Source organism: Solea solea, chromosome 21, assembly GCF_958295425.1.
Source record: "Solea solea chromosome 21, fSolSol10.1, whole genome shotgun sequence".
Taxonomy (NCBI): Eukaryota; Metazoa; Chordata; class Actinopteri; order Pleuronectiformes; family Soleidae; genus Solea; species Solea solea.
The window spans coordinates 10,249,859-10,271,940 of record NC_081154.1 but is presented as its reverse complement, the minus strand read 5'-3'; the positions used below and the strand labels follow the sequence as shown (position 1 = coordinate 10,271,940).

Genomic DNA, 22,082 nt, shown 5'->3' with positions numbered 1-22,082 from the left:
GGGGTAGGTTAATATAAGTTTATACTCGTGCCTACTCCTTTTCAAACATGTGACGAGATGGAAATGTGTTGTCATTGTAAATGTTCTATCTATCTACAATGAGCGTTTGCATGACTTATACTGTTACGCCGTCGCACAAAAGACCTTTAGGGATTCACTATTCTTGAAAGAAACTACTCATTTGTTTGGCCTTGTCCTGTTTGAATCACTCTCCTGTAGCCGCTGACTTTCTCTCCTCAACAACATCTGCATTTCTTTGTGTCGCATATCACAAATTATTCACACAAACGGGGGTTATGGCAAACTGCTTGTGAATGGGGCCTCCTGAAAGGCATGTATACTTTTTATACTCTCAGAAATAAATGGTTATAATAAACTTATTTATTCTAATCACACACATTAATTGTGTCTTTTATGCATGACCTAACACAACCTATCATAGGAGTGGAAAGAAATTGTTGAAAAGTTTCTAGCTGTTTTTTTTGTTTTACTAAAATAGAACTACACAACTTTACTTTTAATTTTCTATAATTATACATTTTGTTAGAATAGTTATGTTTTAATCATATCATTATTGGAGCATAGTAAATGAGAGAAATTCATTGCACTCTCATCCTGTCACCACGTTAGGTGTAACACAAGTATGACATACACTAAAGCACTGGTTTCAGTCCGACTTGACACACAGCAGCTCTATATAGTGTATGTTATGCTGCCTCCAAATGGCAGGGAGGTAGTACTGCCCCACAGCTGGCCACTAAAATCAAGGTCATAGGGGAGAGTGTCAGCTGATGGAGACACACAGCCTCCACCTTCGTCCCAGGGGGATTTTGTTAATGTGCGCTTGTGTGAGTGTTTATGTTTGCATAGAGGACATTTTAGGCATGTTTGTTGTCTGTTGTCTGTTACATCAACGTGTGTGTGTGGCTTGGGGGAGAGCTTTGCAGTGGCAGCTCTGTTAGCCTCTCGAGCATCATTATCACTGAAATAAACAACAGCTAAGCTCCAATGTCCTCTGCGCCCTTGCTCCTTTATTAGATGGTCTTAAGTTTGCGCGACTGCGTGCGCACCGATGACAAAGCACACTTGTGTCTTTTCAGCTCACGTATTTGCATGCAAAGTCCCTTTTCATTCAAACTTTTAGTTTTAATTAGTTAACCACTTTATTGTCATTGAAGACGATCCCCATCTGTATCTAATATATCTGTGTTTGTTAAAGGTACCTCATCCCGTCCCTGGACCGCTCCCACGCTGGCTTCTACCGCTGCATCGTCAGGAACCGTGTCGGGGCTCTTCTACAGAGGCGCACAGAAGTGCAGGTGGCCTGTAAGTATCCACAGGGGATGCAGCTAAAGATGAACCAAATGGATGAATAAATGGATAGGTAATAGATGGGCAGCAGCAGCAGCAGTGAGAGAGATTAAGAGAGAAAGAGTGTCTGCCGAGTACACACTATGCCCACACTCTTTGGTCGCCTTTGTATCAAGGACTGACGAGGGAGGGACAGATGCTGGCTGGGTGAAAGATATACCTGCATCTCGGCGGTGGCGTTATCAACACGGACAGCTGTTCCACTCAGCATTCTCATTACGTTGATATTGTTAGTTGTTTTTAACTTTGCTTCATTTTAATAGGACCGTGGCTTGTTTCATTTTCTCCCTCTTGTCAACAACATCTGTTATTCCTTGGCGAAAATGAGACGCGCCGCGTTTCTGAACACTTCCGCGGCCAGTCTTCAGCCCCCCCGACCCCCCCCCCCCCCTCCATCTTGTTAACAAGCTATTTGAGAACGCTCAGTCGAGGCGGACGGAGTGTTTGTCACGTCGAAATCCACCCCCAAAGCCAACCCCCTCGTAGACACAATGATCCTACACCCATTATCCTGCTGTCCCTGGGTATGCCAGGTTCATTGACTACCCTTGTTTAAACTACATTTGAGTGGATGTGACACACCGTTGTACCTGAATGAACAATGCAGCTAACCAGGCATGAGCGAGAAAGTGTTGGGAGGGAGACATGGGGGATTGAACAGTCCCTCTGGTCCATTTCTTTTGTATTGGGCAAACATAATGTTGTACAAACCAACCCTTTACATCTTTCTGCATCCCTCTCTCTCCAGGAGTCTGTCTCCTTGTAGCTTCCATCACCGTTTTTTTTCCCCCTTTACTCTCCTCTTTCTCACTTTACTTGTTCTGTCGTCTGGCGACCACTGTTTTCTATTTGTTTCTTGGCTTTCGCCCCACTGCTATTCAGGGTTTCTTGATTCCCAGCTCTTACCATTTCCGTACATCTCCTCGCCCCCCCCATCAGTTGCTCATGAAGGAGCACTGACACAGGCAGAGTAAAGGAGGAGAATTATGGACACCTGCAGAAGAAATGAATGAAATAGAGAGTGTAGAGAGAGAGAGCGAGAGAGAGGGAAGGACAGATAAGAAGGAAGAGATAGGGAGATGTCTTTTGGAAGCTATGCCATTGAGGCATCACAATTAGGATTACGGAGACACACCTCGGAGAAAGAGAAACATGCTGAGGCATTAGAGATTAGGGAAGGGAAGGAGGACATCACATCGTCGAAAACTGCAGATCAAAGTCAGGGGATTTGCACACTTCCCCAAATTTTCATTTAAGCTAAGCACCAGAGCTGCACTGCAAAGCCAGATTACCTTTTTTTTTTATTCTCTTTGAGAGAGAGAGAGAGAGAGAGAGAGAGAGAAACTACCATCAATGCATCACCATTCTCCAACATCCATAGTTCAAAAAGCCCCTCGATCTGTTTCTGTAATTGTGTGTTTGATGTAATATTGAAATGATTTCAATAGTTTTCTTTATTGTTTTCGGCTGAATTGATGAGACAAATACTTTCCTCGCCTCTCAAGGAGCTTTAAAGGGAGAAAAAGAAAAAAGACATTTAAGTTCCACTTCTTCAAAACCAGCCTGCACTTTCTCTCTCTCCGACAGCACTGGACAACACCTACTTGTTACGGCTGTCTTAAAATGGTTCCCCATTCAGCAGCAGACAGTACGACTGAATCAGAGAAGTGTGCGGCTCGGACCGAAAGCATCACTTGAAGTTGGGGTCAACTGATGAAAAAAAAAAGCCTTAACTTAGATTTCACTTACAAATAGGCAGAAGAAAGCGTGGGTGCATTAGTGCCGTTTTTTTGTCTGAGCTCACCCTTTAATGTATAATGAGGCAGGAGACGAGCTGCAGCACTGGCCATCTACTATGTAGAGAAAGGCACACATTTAGAGTCTGATCAAGACTGATTGCCCTCCACGCATTCACACAGGAGGATTCAGAATATGAAAATGAATCAATTCAGTGTCCTGTCTGTGTCCCTCTGTGAGTCATTACATCTTGGTTCCTTCCAGCCTTATTTGATGTACTATGGAAACCATGGCAACAACAAGGCACTGTCCATCAAAGCAGTTGTGTGTAAAAATCCAGAAAAGAAAGCAAGGGAGAAGTTTTGCCTGTGACTTTTTTGTTTGCCCTTTCCCTTTGTTTGTCTCTCACACCGCTCTCCTGTTCATGTGTGGAACTGTTTCTTTGTTTTTCCATAGTTATGGGCAGTTTTGAGGAAGGTGAACGCACCCAGGCGGTCTCTCAGGGGGAGGGCGCTGTCGTCACGGCGCCGCGGATTCGCAGCTTCCCACAGCCACAAGTCACCTGGTTCAGAGATGGCCGCAAGATACCGCCCAGCAGCCGCATGTAAGTCCCGTTTTAATTGTGTTTCTTCCCCTTGTAGTCTTTGTTTTTGCTTCACTTGCTTTGTGTCTTGCTCTGTGAATATCCCCGGTGGTTTGTTTGATCTTGGACAGTGTGAATGCCTAAATTTGAGTGTCTCCTCCTCCTTGTCGTCCGCCATTCATCCGGCTACATTTTGTGGTGAAAGGGACTTTGAATCTCCTCAGCAAATAAGGGCCAACACCAAAGCAGTTTTGGCACGGTGCAAAATGGAATCCTGCCCTTTGTTCCTCATTTGTATTTCTAGAGAAGACCTAAATCAAACACTTTCATCTCAGCTCATCTCTGTCGCCGTCTCTTTCTTGTTTTCTTCCTCGATGCCGCTCTTCATTTCGGTCTCAAATTAGAAACTATGGGAGCTGAATGGCTAGGCACAGACCACATGGGCACACTTGCCCCGAGCAATTTTCAGTTCCTGGCTCTCTTATTCCCAGTTCGACTCCTGACTGGCTGGGCAATTTACTGCATGTACTCTGCCTTCACTGTTCCTTTAAAGTAGAGGCACAATGTGACCCAAAAAAAGAAATCAGATACTGTGTTTTCTGAGGTTTGCCATCCGTATTTTCCAACCAGTGGCAGTGATGTTGGTCCAGCACCATCAGTGCCCGATAGGGGTATTGAGCCATGGAGATGCCGACATCCTCAAATGGGATTGTTGTTTTTCTTTTTACAACTTTGTTCACTTATACATATAAAATATAAAAAGGGTATAAATGGAGTGGTGGCCTCGTAAAAGTAGAGTTCTCGCTCTTAATTCCACTCTAAACTAGCAGCGGCTCGGGTTTTGATCCTGTATGCTCCAGCTTTAGAAACACCAAACAAGAGCATGCTCTTAATTGACATGTTTGGTTTTTATTCAGATTATTATTGAAATAATTCTCCATTTCTTTTGCATCGTTTCCACTGTCAGGCACAAAAACGATCAGACAGCAGAAACGTTCACTGTCTGAACATGACTCATTTTTTTTTATCTTTACTAAGCAGTCCACGTGCACATGTCATTGTGCTCACGTAGCCTTGAGCCAGTGGCTCCAATTATTAATAATACCGTATTAATATTTCAGCAACTATTAGGCTACAGTGCGTCAACAGTCAAGGTAGAGCATTTTCTATTAAAATAACTGGCCTTTCCTTTGACTGAGACATATGTGCTTCTTCGCTCTCTGCATCCGCTGCATGTACTTTGCCTCTTCCGTGCTCCCGTCCGGCACTCGAGCTCTAAGAATGCTAATTCCACACTCACCACCAAGGTCACAGTGAGCAACTGAGCACTGTTCTTTTTCCTTTTTTTTTTTTCTCAAATTGAAAATAATTGAATTGAATTTGGTTTGTGCCAGTAGCATTGACTCTCACTAGTGGGGAACATTGGGGAAGTGCCAAAGAGAGAGATCCGCACTGAACACAACGAATGTTACTTTGAGGAAGGCTTTTTTTCCAAGGACTAGTGCTCTCCAGAGTCAGCTCCAGCTGTGTAGTCTCTCTAAACATCATCACCTAGGCTGTTATGCATCGTGGTTATAGTCACTGCAAGACTGCTAATCAGTGCTGCACGGGCTAAGTTGGAATTTAGAATCGCAGTGACAGGAGGGAGAAGAATGAAGGGTTGGAGACCATTTTCTTGTTCATTTTAAATTATCTCTCTGACTTTCATCTGCTTTTTACTTCATTTTTCTTTCCGTCTCCGCACCTTGTTCTCTGCTCCTGCTACATCCCTCCTCAGGTGCCATTACTTTAATTTGCTAGCTCTCCAGGGGTTCGTCTTGCTGCTTCTCTCTGTGTGCTACTTAATCACACCTTGGTAAATTGGGAGGGTAGGTGTGTGTGTGTGTGTGTGTGTGTGTGTAGGGGGGGGTTATCCAGATCAAGAATAACAGTGGTAATCACCTCCAACAAAACTATCGGCTAATTAAATCCACACTTCCTCTATATGAAGTTCAATTTGGCCGCTGTTGCGTGTCATAGTGATCGGGAATAGCTTTAGTAATTTATCCATATTGCATCAGAGGAGATGTTCTTGTCTGATATTTATCAGCTACATCCCATGTAATCTGATCACAATTAGACACTTGTGAGCAGACAAATTATGGGTAAATTCAGATTCCAACAGTATTATCAAATACAGATCATTTCAATAGATTCTTTAAGGTTTCAAATATCCTGTTTATTCACATGGAGCACAAGAAACTGGAGTATCCACCACTCTCTGTCCAGATTTCTGATCAGCCACTTCTGTTCCTTGCAACATGTTTGTGTTTTTCTTCTGGTCGCTTGAAAAACAAGAAAACAAAAATGAGCACTTTGTCATTTCCTGAAGTCGGATTCTCCACGTTTTCACGTAATTGTTACAGCAACAGTGACCTGGGTAATCTTTGTTTTCGTGTCACAGTTAGCATCTGAGTGAAGATACAGAAGGGAAACGTTATAAATATAAGACTTAAGGAATACCCATTTTTGAATAGATTGACATGGACCTTTGGAAAGACAGTCATGAGCCTCAGAGGATGACATCTGCTTATTTTGGCGACACCAACATCATTAGGTTGACATTTGTCATTTGGAGTGAAATGTCTATTAGAAGAAGAAGATAATTGTAATGAAATGTGCAAATATGGACTTTTCCCCTCAACTGTAATATGATGGAAAACCAAATGACATTAGCACCAGTAGTTTGTTTTAGTACAAATGTGAATATTCTATATACGGTATAAACCAAGATGGTCATTGTGGACGACGCCATAATATTGTGCATTGGCATTATCGCTGAGCATGTGCTGGCAAAAGCCTTTAAATCAAAGACTCTTGTGAAAATCTTGTTAATTATCCATTACAATAACAAAAAGGCTTTTAGCAGTAATATGGGAAAAAAAAATAATTGCCTTGTCTGAAAAAAAGAAGGCCTTAGTTTTGCCAAAATGAGTACACACTTTGCTCATCTAAGCAAAGAAAAATAATTGTATGATTTGATTTGAGAGATAGACAGTCATTAAAAAAAAAGAAGAGAAAAAGAAATTCCATTAATTTGCAGAGCCATCCAAAGTTAAACAGGACTTGGATTGTCAAGTTTTGAAGTGCAGGAACTTTTCCCTCAGGGTCTGAGATGTGGAAAGTCATGCACAGAAAAGTGACAACACAACACAACATCCACACCCTGAATGTGCCAAGGAAACCCACAGAAACCTGGGGAAGACTGGAATGGTTTTGCTTCCCTGCTGCCTCGCTCCTTCTGGCAAGGCAGCGTCTCACTGTGGGAATCTGAATCCGACTGCTCTCTCTTTGCTGTGTGGCCTCCGCAGCTGTCATTCTTTGTTCAGGCAAAGACTCTCATGCTCTCGCTTACCCATGAAGCTGTGGATTCATGAATGAGTCTGTTCAACCTGGTTCCGTGGTGACTTTGTTGTGTTGTGATGTAGAGCTGACTACAAGTAGAAAAAGAACTTATTTAGCACTAATAGTCATCATTCTTCCCTTATTGAAGGGAAATGCTTTTGGCAGGATCGCTCCCATTTGGCCAGCGTGATTTGTTGTGTTATTTTCGCAGACTTAATGTGGTGTATAATCAGAGGCGCGGCAGTAAATACATTTGCCAGGATTTGTAGGTATATCCTCTCGCTATTTCACTCGTGAAACCCAACTTACCACCCACCACCTTGTTTTCTCTCTCCGAAACTTTCCATTGACACTCTGACATGGATTTATCTGCTTTCCGCTGAAAACAACCTTGTAGAGGTGTCTGTTAAGACAGAACATGGAGGAGCCTGACCTGGAGGAGTTGGTGGGAGGACATCCCTGACACACACCCATTGTAATTGCCTTGAGTAATCTGCAGTAGCTACTGATCAATTAATGGCCCCGGCCTGGGATGCGAGGGTTCTGTCAGTCTGCTATGGATTCCCCATTAGTCACAAGGGGCCGGTGACTAGCCAAGCTCTTCCTCGGCATTTCCCCACATCAAACTGCCCACCATTAGTCATGTGCCTAACAATGTGCAGGTTAAATGGGAAGGAGGGTGTCAAATAGAGGCCGACATAACAGCACAGAATGAAGTCTTTAATTAAGAATTGCATCTATTTAAGGGAGAACTGAGCATGTAGTTATGGGTAAGAGCAAGCGTTCACATTTTTTTTTTTCATAAAATAAGCCTTTTAAGGCACACTCGACCAACCAAGAGCAACAGAGGAGCAGAAAACTGAATAGTGAGCCACAAATCTCTAGTTCATCCCCCTGGTGAGAAAACAAGTGGCTGTTTTCATGAGCAACACTCCCTCACCTCTTCTCATCTCTCTCTCACTTCTCCGTCTCTGCGTTCCCCAGGAGCTGTGGCTTTTTCATCACAGGTCTGTTGAGCAATAGGGCATGCAGCCCGCTGCTCGCTCTGCCTTCTTCTTTCCCCCTCCAACTTACTTTCGACCATCATCTGTCTCCTGGCTGTGATTTGACTCATTTCTTAGCCAGCCATGTGAGCAGCTTGATGTCTCAGACCTCTCTCCCTCTGTCCTGGGGGAGACCATCAGTCGACCATGGCCATTTGTCTACATGTAATGGAGGTCTGAGGTCTGTGGAGCGAGGTTAGGCCCCTCATGGCCCGGCAGAGAGGGGCAGAGACTACAGATGCCCAAATACCCCTGTGTGTGAGAGCTGGATTTATGTGATGAGCAAACAGACTCACAAAGCCAGTAGAATTTGACTCATGCGTGGTTTTCTATGATCGGTGCCAAAGCGGATCTCTAGAAATCACTGTGGCCGAAATATGACGGCAATGTTTTGTATGATTTTCACAAAATTGGTTCATTTAAACATGGTCTGTTTCTCTAATCTGCATTTTGTATACTGAATGAACTAAATATTAAATACATGACCATCAAAAACTGAAGATTTGGAAAATAAAAAAAAAGTTTTAGGTCATTATTGTGCTTTTAGAAATACAAATGTGTAAACCTACAAACTAAAGTAATAATCCTCCAATGCAAAGTATTAAAAAAAAGAAAAAAAATCATACAGTAATGGCCTCACCCATTAATCCGTCTTCCTCGAGTTCCTACACGATTTCTCTTGAGTGTGACAGCACGGAGTCCAGGGACGACGAGCGCATAATTAGAGACATCAACTCTGAATCATCTAATTTCTAATTTTACTAATGTAAATCATTAGTAATAATTAAATATTAAAGCAGCAAAACATCTTCCGTCTTTTCTGTTTCAGTCAAACGTGAATCCACGTCATCAATGTCGATTAAGGCGATAGTGAATCATGATGAGGCTGACGGACGTTTTAGAACTCACTGTAGATGTGTAAATATAAATGAATGAATCCAAAGGAAAGTCATTGCGAGAGAGACTGAACACTGATCTTTGCTGCGAGCAAAAAGAAGAAGCTGCACAGTTGGCCAAATGTGCCTGAGCAGCTGTCCGTCCTGACAGCCTTTCTTGTGGACCACCGCTCATTCTAGAGAATAATAATGGAAAAGGAAATTGGGTTGGAATACTCAAAGAGAAAGTGTTTGAAAAAAAAGAGAGACAGCAATAAACATAAAACCCAGACAGAGACATGTTCATACATAAGTGATTTGTCCACATTTCTCACTTCTGTGTCTTGATAAATTCCGGCACCGTGCCTCATATGTGGTGAGCCACTGTTACAAGTAATCATCAGACAGCTGCTCACGATGCCACAAAGACACCGGGGAGATGATTTACCAAAAACGCACTCCGGCAGAGAACGAGGTGAGATAAGAATAAGCAACACTCTAAAACAAGAAATTCCTTCAGGAAGCTACATTGAGCAATTTCATTACCTTTTTTTTTTTTTTCTTCTTTTTTTTTTTTAAACCAAACTTTCGTCTCCCTGCTGCTCCCTATACATATGAAGCAATTCTAGATAATTGGCTTACTTTTAATTTCCTCCTCCATCGTGTGGTCTTTGATCCCTGGAGCCTGGGGAGTACGGCAAAGTGTTAAATCTGCCAAACACGTTGTGTAACAAAGTTTTTTGTGTGTGTGTGTGTGTGTGACCCTCACGGTAGCAACCCTGATTGCAAGCTGAGTGGACAGAACACTCAGCGGGGGGGGGGGGGCGGTGGCGGGTGCGTTAAATCAACTAACAAGAGGTAAAGAAAAAAATCCTCCTACTCTGACTAACACTGATGAAATCAGTGACTGTTGTGAATGATGGTAAGATAATCGTCAAGATGTAGTTTTTGCAGCTCCCTGGACAGAGTTCCGATGTGAGGTTACTGTAGGAAAAAGCAATAAGGAAAAAAAAGCTTGTCAAAATCACCATATGCACTCCTTGTTATTATCACAGACCGAATATTCTGCTTCCCCTGGGTCACTGTGAAGTTGTGTCTCTTATAAATTACAAGCGCTGGTGCTGCATATTCATCCTCGAGAGTTCCTTAAACAGCAGGTAAAGCAGTTAAGCCTCAAAATTGTGTCTCCTTTCAGAGAGGTCCTGGGACAACACCTGGGATTCATCTGGCACATTGGACGCTTCTGTTATGCCCACATCCCCAAAGGAATCCATAATTCATAGCCGCGCGTCCCGGATGTCACCACTCCAGCGAGCCGGCATTAAATATTTACCGCAGATCATAAGCCGCAGCCGCTGACGCCTGCCAATCCCTTTAGGAAGACTGTTTTCAGGCCCGGCATCCGCGGGGAATTCCAAATGAGACCGGCGACTGGAGCCGCTTTGAATCATTCCCGGAAGAAGGAGCTCATAAGTCATACATGTAAATGCGAACTGCACAGGTAGCTTTATGCGGCGCACAAAGCACATCACTCTCTGTGATGTGTTGAATCAGTCCCGGAGTCTCTGGAGCTGCATTAGAGCTGCGAAGGTTTAGTTTAATGTGTGTGCTTATCTGTGTATATTTCAAGTACTTTTTTTTTTAGTTTTTCCTCTATTTGAGTCTCTTTTTTGCTCACTTTCTTAGCAGTGCACCTGGTGCAGCAGGCAGCCCACTGACCTAACGGAGGTCGGGGTGGAGGAAGCGTTTGATGCTGATGGACAAATAGAGTAGATTGCAAAATTGCTGTGATTACAAATGTATCGCTGCAAATGTCTCTGGGAATTTTAGAGGAATTTCTAAAGGGAAAAAAATCAAGTAGGTGGCAGCCACAGACGTTTAAACCAGCAGCACTAGTATGTACATTCTTCACTTTATTACCTCCAAGGAAGATGGTTTTCTTTTCATTTTCTTTAAGTGGTATTTTGCAGTTATTGACAACTGCAAAAATGTCAGTATTGCTGTAAATAATCATGCAATTGTACCTCGTATACCTACTGTGGCTCTGTGTTGCCATGTGGGTGGGTTGCTTTGTAGTGTACGACGCTAGAGTTCGTTCTAAAAGTGTGCACGACACGAAACCCACAGTACGTCACAGCAACTATGCAGCCGCTGATCCGCCGCTGGTGTGTCCGTCGAGGCAGAAGACCAAATATTTTTGCAGCCACTCTGAGCAGCTATGAACGGGCGGGAGTAGATGGGGGGATGAGGGTGGAAGTGGAGGGTGGGGCTGGGTGCTGATGGACAGATAAGGCCAGCGGGAAAGATATATGTGTGGAGGAAGGCAACCAGGCAGAACGCACCATGTACATCCAGATTGTTGAACAGACACGGATAATAACAAAATATTGATTTGGAACATTGTCTTGGGGCTGTAACGTCGGATGGTGGAAGAAGGGAGGATTTCTATCTCAGTGGTCGCTACATAAGCGAGAGAAAAGTCCAAATAACGGCGTGATGGAGACAACAGCGCCGCAGGTATTACCCCCTATAGGACACCCGCTGAGAAATTGATCTGTGTTTACTTACCTCAACATTGCTTCAGCAGCTGACAAGGAAGACACTGGTGTCAGGATCAGACGTGTAGCCAGACGTTCACGTGTCAGAGCAGACCGTCAGAACAAGTGTGAGCCGTGGAGTGAGCTCAGTATGCACCAGCAAATTGTTTACACATCGTAAATCGATGGACCTAATGCTGCTTGAGCAGTATAATTAAAATGTGAAATGTCCTTTTCAGCCGTTGGATCAAGTGTGACGCAAATTAGACTTTTTAAATCCCTCCTTAAAACCCACCTTTTCTCTTTGGCCTTTGACACTTTGTGAGACGTTGATTTTTATGTTCATTTAATTTGAATAGATTTTGTTATTTTTTTATTGTATGGCCGCTATTTCTTCTTGTGTTTTTTTTTACGATTTTTAATTAATTTTAAGCAGTTTTATCTAATTTTGAGCCTTTTACTTATTATGTCTTTTATTTATTCTGTACGGCACTTTGGTCCACTGTGGTTTGTTTAAAGTGCTTAACAAATAAAGTTGGATTGGATTGGATTAACAATAATCCACTGCTTCATTCGCAGGTTGTAAATGTATTATTTTTCAGGAGATGAACAAGGAAGACCTAAAATGACCTAAAATATGTCTTTAACACCCACTCTGCGTCCTCTGCAGTGCCATTACTCTGGACAACACACTGGTGATCCTGTCCACGGTGGCGCCAGATGCCGGCCGCTACTACGTCCAAGCAGTAAACGACAAGAACGGAGAGAACAAGACCAGCCAGCCCATCACCTTGACCGTAGAGAGTGAGTAACCAAATACTACAAAACACACAGCATATGATTCTAATCGTTAAAGTTAATGCACCAGTAATGAGAGGAAAAGCAAAAAAAAAATGCTCCGTTTCTTGTACATTAAAGTATTATTTAAATAAAAGGCTCTTTCTGAGTGTCACACTATTATATTATATTATATTGTGCTACTTATTCCAAAGACCACAAGATACACAAATCAAAACCAATTCAACTGGCTTCAGCTCAGCAGAGTGAAATATAAGAGGAAAAGCTGACAGACAGCATCTTATGACACGGTAGACTGGCTTCGGCTATAGAAGTGAGTGAGGAGGGTGAGGGTAAGATATTACAGCTGACAACACAAGGGAGCAGAAATAGCCTGTGGCATGTATGGAGAAGAGTGGCAGAGTTGATTATACTAGTGTTAGAACACACACACACACACACAGGTGATAGAAAGCCTAGTGGGAGGTCTAAACCCAGTGGGTCTTGTGAAAATCATGCCATGCATTAACATGAACATTCCACACACGGTCTACATATTCACACATAAACACACACACACACTCATGTTAATTTTCAGGTTGCTGGGAGACCCAGTCCGGAGGAGTGTGTGTGTGCGTGTGTGTGTGTGTGTGCGCGCTTGCTTTTGATTGTGTATCTGTCAGTATCTGAAACAGCAGCTGTTCCCGCGGTAACGCCTCGCATTTCCCATGAGCCCCTCGGCCCAGACGGTTACCTGCCTAAGACTTAGCAAGAGCGGAGGACAATGGGAAGTCTAATGAGACTTGTGTTGCTCTATTTTTTTACAGTTCCCACATGTTTCCAAAATACTTGATTTGCACTAGAACAAAACTTGTTGCATCGGCGGAGCTATTAAATGTGTGCTACTTGAAGGAGTGTGACATTTTTTTCTGTCACAGGAATATCACCCCGGTGTTCATTTAGCGTCAGACTGGAGTCAGGTCGCGTACAGGCGTTCTTTGTACACTTTGCACGCTGAAGTGTTGACTCACGGTCACCGTCGTTCAGTCTTAATTCTATGCTCCGGCTGCAGATTAACATGCTCATAGACGCGAGATTGACGTCGGTATTCTTACTGCGTGACACTCGTTCCCCTCCGACTGCACACCGCCTCTTTGAAGTATAGACACTTATACTGTGGTAGATTTATAGTCATGGCAAGCAGTCAAACCATGTGTTTGGCGTGGGTGTATGCGTTTGTGTGCATATGACCCCCCCGTGTAGATAATGTGCATCCGACATGTGCGGCACACACCTAGGGCGTGATGGGATTGAAGGATCCGTATGAGTTCATCACAGACATGACACATTTCTGACAGCACAAACACAAACACACACACACATTAGTGTTCATATATGCACTCCAGCACATACAGGCCTTCAGCTTTGTGTTTTTATTGTCCCCGTTTGTGATTTTCCCGTAGATGTCCTATTATACACAGTGCAGTGCACTGTCTCATCCTATTCGGTCCGTCTCTCTGTCAGAAGTCAGATGCCTGTGTGCACTGGTCAGTTTCAATATTTCACATTGATGAGTGCCCACGGAGTGCACTGGGTGGAAACGGACTATATGGGACACCGCGGTCGAGAAATCTGCTGACAGACTCGTCACGTTTTTTTGCCTCTCCCCGAAATCGGTTGTATTTCCTTCTCAAAGTCTATCAAGGTCATTGTGCTCTGCTTACTCTCCCCCGTGTGTGATGATCTGTTTAGATGTGGGTGGTCCAGCAGACCCCATCGCTCCCACCATCATCATCCCACCCAGGAACACAAGCGTGGTCACGGGCACCTCGGAGGTCACAATGGAGTGTGTGGCCAACGCCAGGTAAATGTCCAGAAACCTCAAGCTCATAGACCGGGTTCTTTAACCTCTCTTTTTCTAAGATAACGTTCACTTTACCGTAATGCCAAGTATATGGGCGCAACGCTCTGTTTCTCTGCTTTCCGGTGTCCATTCATCCATCGGTCTTCTACGGTAACGAGAAGTACGCAGAAGGGTTAAAGGGCCAGTTTACTCAAATCATACAGGATAATATTGTGGTTCCTTATCAATTACTGCCATCAGGTGAGGATATAGTATGCAGAGACAGCTGAACGATTCCCTACGACAAAGTTATCTGAGACATGTTCGACACTGTGTAGTATAAAATGCAGTTATGCGATGTTTGACTGGCAATGATAAACGGTCTGGTTGTGTTACGTCTCCCAGGCCACAGATGTCGCAGTGTGCACAACTGATACGTACGTTGTTCTCGGGGGGAATCTGGCGCCTCAGATAATCTGAGGTAGAGAGAATGTCAGTGGGCTTAGTGGGAACCGAGGTTTGCTGCCAAATGGAGATTAACACAGATATGATGTGGACTGCGTGATATACAAAAGAAGTATATCATACAGGACGCTCTGCACTAGCTGTTGTTATACAAACATGAGGTGTATGTTTTTAAATTTGTCATGTAATTGTAGATTATCAGTGTCATTTTGCCCTAAAGATCTTGAAGTTTCTTGAAATGATTTTAAGTTGTAACACCTAACCTTTGTAGAAAACATGAACTGTGGCTGGTTTTAATGTATTCCGTCTAATTGCGTGGTTTTGTTGACATCTCGGTAACATGCCGTATTAAAGCAATAACGACATCCCTCGATTCATAAAATAGTCAGTTTGAAGTGAGACACAGCTGGCCTCCTCTCAGCCCATAGACAACTGTGTTGTTGTTGTTTTTTTTCATTTCACTATTATTTCTATACCTGATTCTCCAGCAGATGAAACAAATTGGACATTTTACACATTGTGTGAGAAATCCAATTTGAGCCAGTGTTGCAGAACAAGAGTTGTTTCACCGCGGAGCTTAAACAAAAAGAAAATTCATGGAAGGCGAGAAGACATTTGACACCTCTACTTTTTCCCTCCGTAGACCCCTCATCAAGCTGAGTATCTCTTGGCGTAAGAACGGCGTGTTGGTGATGAGCGGTTTGAGCGATTTCAACCGCAGACTGACCATCCTCAGTCCTGTGGTGAGCGACTCCGGCTACTTCGAGTGCGAGGCCATTCTCCGCAGCAGCAGCGTGCCTTCGGTCAGTGCTGGGGCTTATCTGCACATTCTAGGTAAGAAAACACCAAGACCAACGACTGACACGTCTTGCCACAGACATACATAGAGACACACGGTATTCTGACACGTACACAGAAAAAAAACACATAATCTAAGATTTAATAACAACCAAACATTCAACAAACTGTAAACTGAGCAGGCAAAAATCTAATTATTATAAACTAAATGAGAAATAAACAATTAAGACTTGAATTAAGACTAATTTAAACACTTATCTCTTGCGTCAACTTCAAAATAAATAAAGGAAACAAGTGCGAACATATGAAAACACATGGCTCGTTACAAAGATTCCCCATTTATGTCAGTTCACGCCAGGAATTATGGTGGCGATCTTCCCTAGCTTCACCCAAATCCCAAATTCGGTCACATGACCACATGATGGACACGGAAAACTCTCGAAAAGACGAAATAAAAAATACGCTTTGAAGAAATTATGTTATAGTTAGGTTTCGCTTGTTAACATATCTCATAGGTGTATGAATATTTAACACTTAAAGGATTAGCATTTAGCTTTGTATTACTAGAATAGGAGTAGTGTTTCCCCAAAGTTGAGAAATATCTTCATTTAGCTTCACAAAGCTAAATGAGCTAATCATTGATTTAATTATTTGCCATTTTTTCCACCGGACATTTTGGCCTTCGATCCACCCTGGATTGGGTCCACACCAATTTACACCTCTTTGTCTTGGAAAGAAAGGCATATAGTTTGATTATTGCTTATATTATGTGCTTTTAAATAATTCAGCGCTTACTACTTTCATAAAAATACTTTTATTTTATGAAATACTTTCATAAAATATGGGGGGCCAATATGAAAAGGTCAGTTAGTCAGTGTTTTTTTTTTTTTTTTTACCTTTTCTAGTTGCATACATCAAGCACGCGTATAAGCGTAAACATAGTGTTTAGGCTTTATTAGAAAGTTCAAATAAGGCAGGTGTGGCGTGAGATTGATATAAATGTCACGTGTCTCACTATATCACTCTGCCAGAGGTCTGTGCAGTGGTAAGGCAGTTAGCAGAAAGTCTAAATGATTTAAAAGGGGAGCGAGAGAGCTCAGGGCCCTCAAGAAACGGTTTAATAGCATTGCTTGAGTCACTTTCATTTCATCTCGCTGAAACACTTTGATGTTTTCAAGGTTGTGATGTGATTGAAAGCACAAGGTGTGGTGAACTCTTTTCCCGCCGCCGAAGCCGAAGCCTTTACCTCCCATCAAAGCCACATTTAAAAACCGTGACACCGCGCTAATTACTTATACTGAATCAAACCACCGTATCATCTCATTTTTCACTGTCAAATATAATAATCAATACGTTTCAAAACAAAAACACCCCGACTTCATTTGCTTTATATTATACTGTAGTGTCGTTATTTATTGGCGGTTTCTTCTCAAATCACACATCATCATCTTTTCATGTCATTAGTTAATGAGCGGCGGTGATGGCATCAATATATCCTCCTGTCTTTGTTGTTCACGCTGTCCCTCAGAGCCACCGCAGTTCATAAAGGAGCCAGACAAGCACATCACAGCCGAGATGGAGAAGGTGGTGGATATTCCCTGTCAGGCTCGGGGTGAGCGCTGCATTTGAATATGTTTGCATTTAACAGCATATTAAAGTTCTCCCTGTCAGATAATCACGCGTGCAATTATGCCATTACTGCAGCTAATTTCACTTCGAGTGGTGCGTTTTTTTGCGGCGTGGGCTCACTGTCGTGTAAACATTGCCTTTCGACAGGAGTCCCCCAGCCCGACATCGTGTGGTACAAGGACGCTCTGCCGATCGACCCAGTGAAGACGCCCAGGTACAGGGTGCTGGTGGGAGGCAGCCTGCAGGTCAACGGCCTCCTGCCGGACGACACCGGGATGTTCCAGTGCTTCGCCAGGAATTCCGCCGGAGAGGTTCAGACCAACACGTACCTGGCTGTCACCAGTAAGTCCTCCAGGAGCTCGTCATTTTGACATTCTCAGAGATGGTGAGATTGCTTTAAGCAAAAGTGAGAGAACTTTCTTTACATTGAGGACAAAGCGTCGCTCAAGGTCGAGCAGATTTAGACGCGCAAAGGTCGACGTTATTGTATCACAATTCTTTTATCGCTTGACTATGACAGGTGACTACTTCACATACTCTCAGACTTGAAAGGTCAAGGTCACTGTGACTTCACAGAAGCTCATTACTCATCGAAGAGTTTGGTAATTATGATGAAAATCCAAACAAAGATGGAACAAACGAGTTCTTGAGTTATGTTTCAGCACATAGGAAAGATGGTATAATAATATAATATGTATTCACATTCTATTAGTCACTATGAAGTGTGATTTAATCATTTTAATAGATAAGCAGTTCATCGGGTTTGCATTGATTGAGTTTACATTACCACAAAAAGCACTGAATAATTACGCTGGGATTTTCCGACGCATCTGTACATCTGCACATGTACGCGACGCGCCTGCGGCCGTGTTAAAATGACTGGGGATTTTACTCTCGCTGTGCATCTGTTTGAATAGTCTCTGACATATCATTTCCTTCACTTTGTCTCAGTGCCTGCTGCCTTCACTCCACACTGCACCACGTTATCAGAATTCATGATATCCCCCTCACCGACTCACCCCTTACATTCCCGCCCCACGCTCTCTCTTTCTCTCTCCCTCCTTCCCAACACCGTCTCCTCTGCTCCTCCTTTGAGATCTAATCTTATCATCTCCCTTTTCCTGAAAACATTAATGTCCCCACTTCTCCCTCTGTCCTGAGATTAACACTACTCCTATGACAAACTCCCCCCTCCTCCACCTCCCCTGCGTCTCCTCTGGGGAGTGATACAGTTTTCTGTCATCCTATAAAAGCTTTGATTTATTGCATATCAAAGATAGGTATTTTAGTTATCTGCATATTGCCTTTTCTTTCTGGCTCCCTCAGTCGTTTTCCTTCCTCCTCTGCCTCTGTGAGTGCGGAAATAGAAAGAAAATACAGCCAGTAGCAGACAGTTATTGGCACTGAAGTGAAGTCTATGCCAATCCAGAAAGAATTAGTGGGACAAAGCATCGACTAAACACTGGGACGCAGCAGACTGTCGCTTACAAGAAATGCACTTGAACTGGGGTTTTGCCAGAGACAATTATTCTCTCATCTAAATAACCCGCTTACCTTTTCTTGTTCCTGTGCTGAGCTCTCTTTTGTGTGTGTGTGTGTGTTTGTCTTTTTTCCTCAGGCATCGCTCCGAATATCACGGCTGGACCCGCCGACAGCACGGTGATTGACGGCATGTCAGTCATCCTGCACTGCGAGACCTCTGGTGCTCCGAGGCCGGCTATCACCTGGCAGAAAGGTCCTCTGCTACACTCTTGCTCACACGCCTCGGGATTATGATCTCCCGTTATCTATTACACATGGGACGGTAGTTTGCCATGGCTTAACGAACAAAGCCGGGATTGGATTTCTTTCCCCGCATTAACGCGGCGTTATGCTTTTCATGTTTGCATCGCAATAGCAGATCAAGAAAACACTGTCTTTGTTTTTCCTTAGCCCTTTAACACCTAAACCTCAAATGTTTTTGTTGCTTATTGGAGCCGTAAAAGGGCCAGAAAATGTCCTGTGACAGAGTGTTTTTGCCCATTTACAATTAACTGCACGTGAAAAGAGTGTATTAACACTTTTAAAGTCAGAAAAACCAAAAAAATGACTTATTTAGAAAAAAAACACTAGTTTTACATGAATAAGAGATATTTTGCATTTTAATTTCGAAATTTGAAGCGTATAAATCATATTTCCAATCCAAACAACACAATACAAGCATCAACATGCTCCATGGATCTCAAACTCCGTCACAAAACCTCAGTAGTGGTTTTATCACCCGAAACATCTGCACACAAAGACGCTGATTTGCAGTGAAATTACCGTAATAGCCACATGTTGGCTTGGAAGTGCAACTTCTTTGAATTTTTCCCATAGCACAAACTGTCTCGTAATTACGGTAATGTAAAGAGCACTTGCCCAAACGTGTCGCCGATGGTTTTAACAATTCCCCTTCCCTCTGTTTTCTGTCCCCGAAATGCAATCTTTGTCTTTCTTCCCTCCACTCTGTCTGCCATCAACTCATCTCCTGTTTTCTGTCCTGTTTGCCTTACGCTTTCAGGTGAGCGTGTGCTGGCCAGCGGTTCAGTGCAGCTGCCCAGGTTCACCCTGCTTGAGTCCGGCAGTCTACTCATCTCCCCCTCACACATCTCAGATGCTGGGACGTACACCTGCATGGCAAGCAACTCCAGGGGCATCGACGAGGCATCCGCTGACCTCGGGGTCTGGGGTGAGTGTGCAGAAAAAGGTCTTTGATATTCTTCTCAAAGCACACACACACACACACGCACACCAGATGTTATGTGCTGCAAATTCCCAAACAACCCTTCACAGCGGTTGAAGTTTTATTGAGAGGCGCGTCTGTTTTGTCAGAGGTTGGGGAGCGAGGTCGTCCCGTATAATAATGTAGCCACACTCAATTCCTTAAGATACAGCGGCACTCCTGTGTGCAACTTCGGAGCCATCATTGGGGTGTTTCTCTGCAAGAAGCCATAAAGGAACGAAATAAAAGGCAGCGGCATGTCATTTCAACCGAAATGAGTTTTCTAAAATACATTTGTCAGTTTGTTTCACTGCATTGTTCTTCTCGGGGAAGAGCATTTTGGAAGTTGCCTTGCCTTCACTCTGTGTCCTCGTCGCTCACATGCCTTTGTCCTCGTCCCGTCTCTGCAGCACGCACCCGGATTACCACCCCCCCACAGGACCAGAGCGTTATCAAAGGAACTAAAGCCGTCTTGACTTGCGGAGTCACACATGACCCCAGCGTAACCGTCAGGTAAAGACACGTTCACAAACACACTGCACAAACGCTGCAGCTGACGATTATTTTCATAATCGATTCATCTGTTTTGTCCATAAAATATCAGAAAACCTTAAAAAATGTTGATCGATGATGTTCTCAAATGTCTTGTTTTGTCCACAAACCAAAAATGATTGTCTTTAATGTTTTTTTTTGTTATCCAGAGCAAAGAAATTAAGAAAATATTCACATTTAAGAAGCTTAAACAATCGGAAATCGTGTTTTAATCATGAAAAAAGCTTCAAACCGATCCATCGATTATCAAAATAGTTTAATGGATTAATTTAGTAACCGATTGGTCATTGATTAATCGTAAATCATTTGTATTGGCAAGGCACTGTATTATAAATGCGTCACCATAAACAACACTAACATTAAGTCTAGACATGATGTAAACAAGACACAAAGGAAAGTCTCTGAGTTGCTATTCATAGGGAATTTTTCTTGTCACCAAATAAGAAAAACACCGACCAAAACTGACACCATCAATTCAACCCTCAATGGCATACCAACTAATTCATTGTATTTTAGTATTTTTAGTATTTTTGCAAATTGTACCCATGCAAGTACATTTATTAGGGACTAGTGACTATTTAGGACAGCGCGACAGAATATGAGAGCATTCACTGTGTGTAAATGATGTGTTTTGGGTAACAATGAAGCTCTATGGCGCAGGGGAATAAGCCATTCCAGGCGCTGGCTGCACAGACAGAATGTGTTACTAGGATACGTTCATTGTTTGTTTTGATCTATTCATGTGATTTTTATTATAATAATAATAATAATAACAATAATAATAATAAAAAAAAATCGACTTCATTGCCAGACTTATACTTTAAAGGTACCCACAGTGTCCACAGATCAGAAAGACTTCCAGAGTGTAGGAGTGAATCAGCCAAGCTTTGATGAGACGACTTGAGGTCACACAGGCATTTGCTAATGTATATGAGTCCCTGGCCATGCGGGCAAACCCCAGGCTGGTTTAATCTGAGAGGAAATCAATGTTTAGAGATAAAATGATTCCCTAGATAGACAAATCCATGGTTGCTTGGTTTGTTTGCACACATTTTGCCTGCATGAATCCGTCAATGAAGAGGCGTCGCCCTCAGCTAATTCTCGATGTACTGACCGCTGGGCTGAATGAATAATTCACCACTTCACAAATATTTATTGTTAACCCCTGTGTGTCCTCGACGGTGCAGCTGCTTTTTCCTCACGAACACATGCATGTACATACAGTAAATAATAAAAAAACTGAAAGGTGCGCCTGCAGCCTGTGAGCAACGATGAGGTCGATTGGTCACTATAGACAAAAAGGTTTGCCGCACACCTCCAGCTAACAACTGAAGTCTAAACCCCCCGGAGCAACACACAACCCGCCACGACAGACAAATTGCTCAACTCCGAGCCGGTCGCCAACGACGTCAGCGGTGATCAATAGACCATTCTGTCCCTTTCTGCTCAAAGGAGAAGGCTACATCTGAGGCGACGTCAGAGCTGTGAGGTTTTGATGAGTGTGAATCCGCTGTTTGATGTGCAGCCGTCAGTTGCTATGATATGCACGCAGGCAGTTTGAAGAGACGGAGAGACGGAGAGGAGGGAGATGAAATGCCTCATTAATGACATTCCTCTCAGATTGTGGTGGAACAAAAGATGACGGAAACCCCCCCCCCCGGTTTATTCAGCCTTCATTGTCGAGAAATAGGTAACCTAATGTATCTGAAAGCTGAAAGTGTTCGACATAGTTCATGTTCCAGCTG

General features: G+C 43.2%; 1 protein-coding gene across 5 annotated transcripts in view; it reads left to right on the top strand.

The window, feature by feature from the left end:
- The window catches only part of sdk2b (sidekick cell adhesion molecule 2b), a 239,842-nt gene that overhangs the window by 179,383 nt on the left and 38,377 nt on the right, over nt 1-22,082 (top strand). For all 5 annotated transcript variants that reach the window (XM_058620798.1, XM_058620796.1, XM_058620795.1 and 2 more), the window contains exons 3-12: nt 1,220-1,326; nt 3,565-3,712; nt 12,201-12,334; nt 14,060-14,171; nt 15,259-15,449; nt 16,942-17,025; nt 17,190-17,384; nt 18,661-18,777; nt 19,585-19,752; nt 20,196-20,298. In XM_058620798.1, coding sequence (XP_058476781.1) covers nt 1,220-1,326; nt 3,565-3,712; nt 12,201-12,334; nt 14,060-14,171; nt 15,259-15,449; nt 16,942-17,025; nt 17,190-17,384; nt 18,661-18,777; nt 19,585-19,752; nt 20,196-20,298 — 1,359 coding nt within the window. The remainder of the gene's footprint in view (nt 1-1,219; nt 1,327-3,564; nt 3,713-12,200; nt 12,335-14,059; nt 14,172-15,258; nt 15,450-16,941; nt 17,026-17,189; nt 17,385-18,660; nt 18,778-19,584; nt 19,753-20,195; nt 20,299-22,082) is intronic.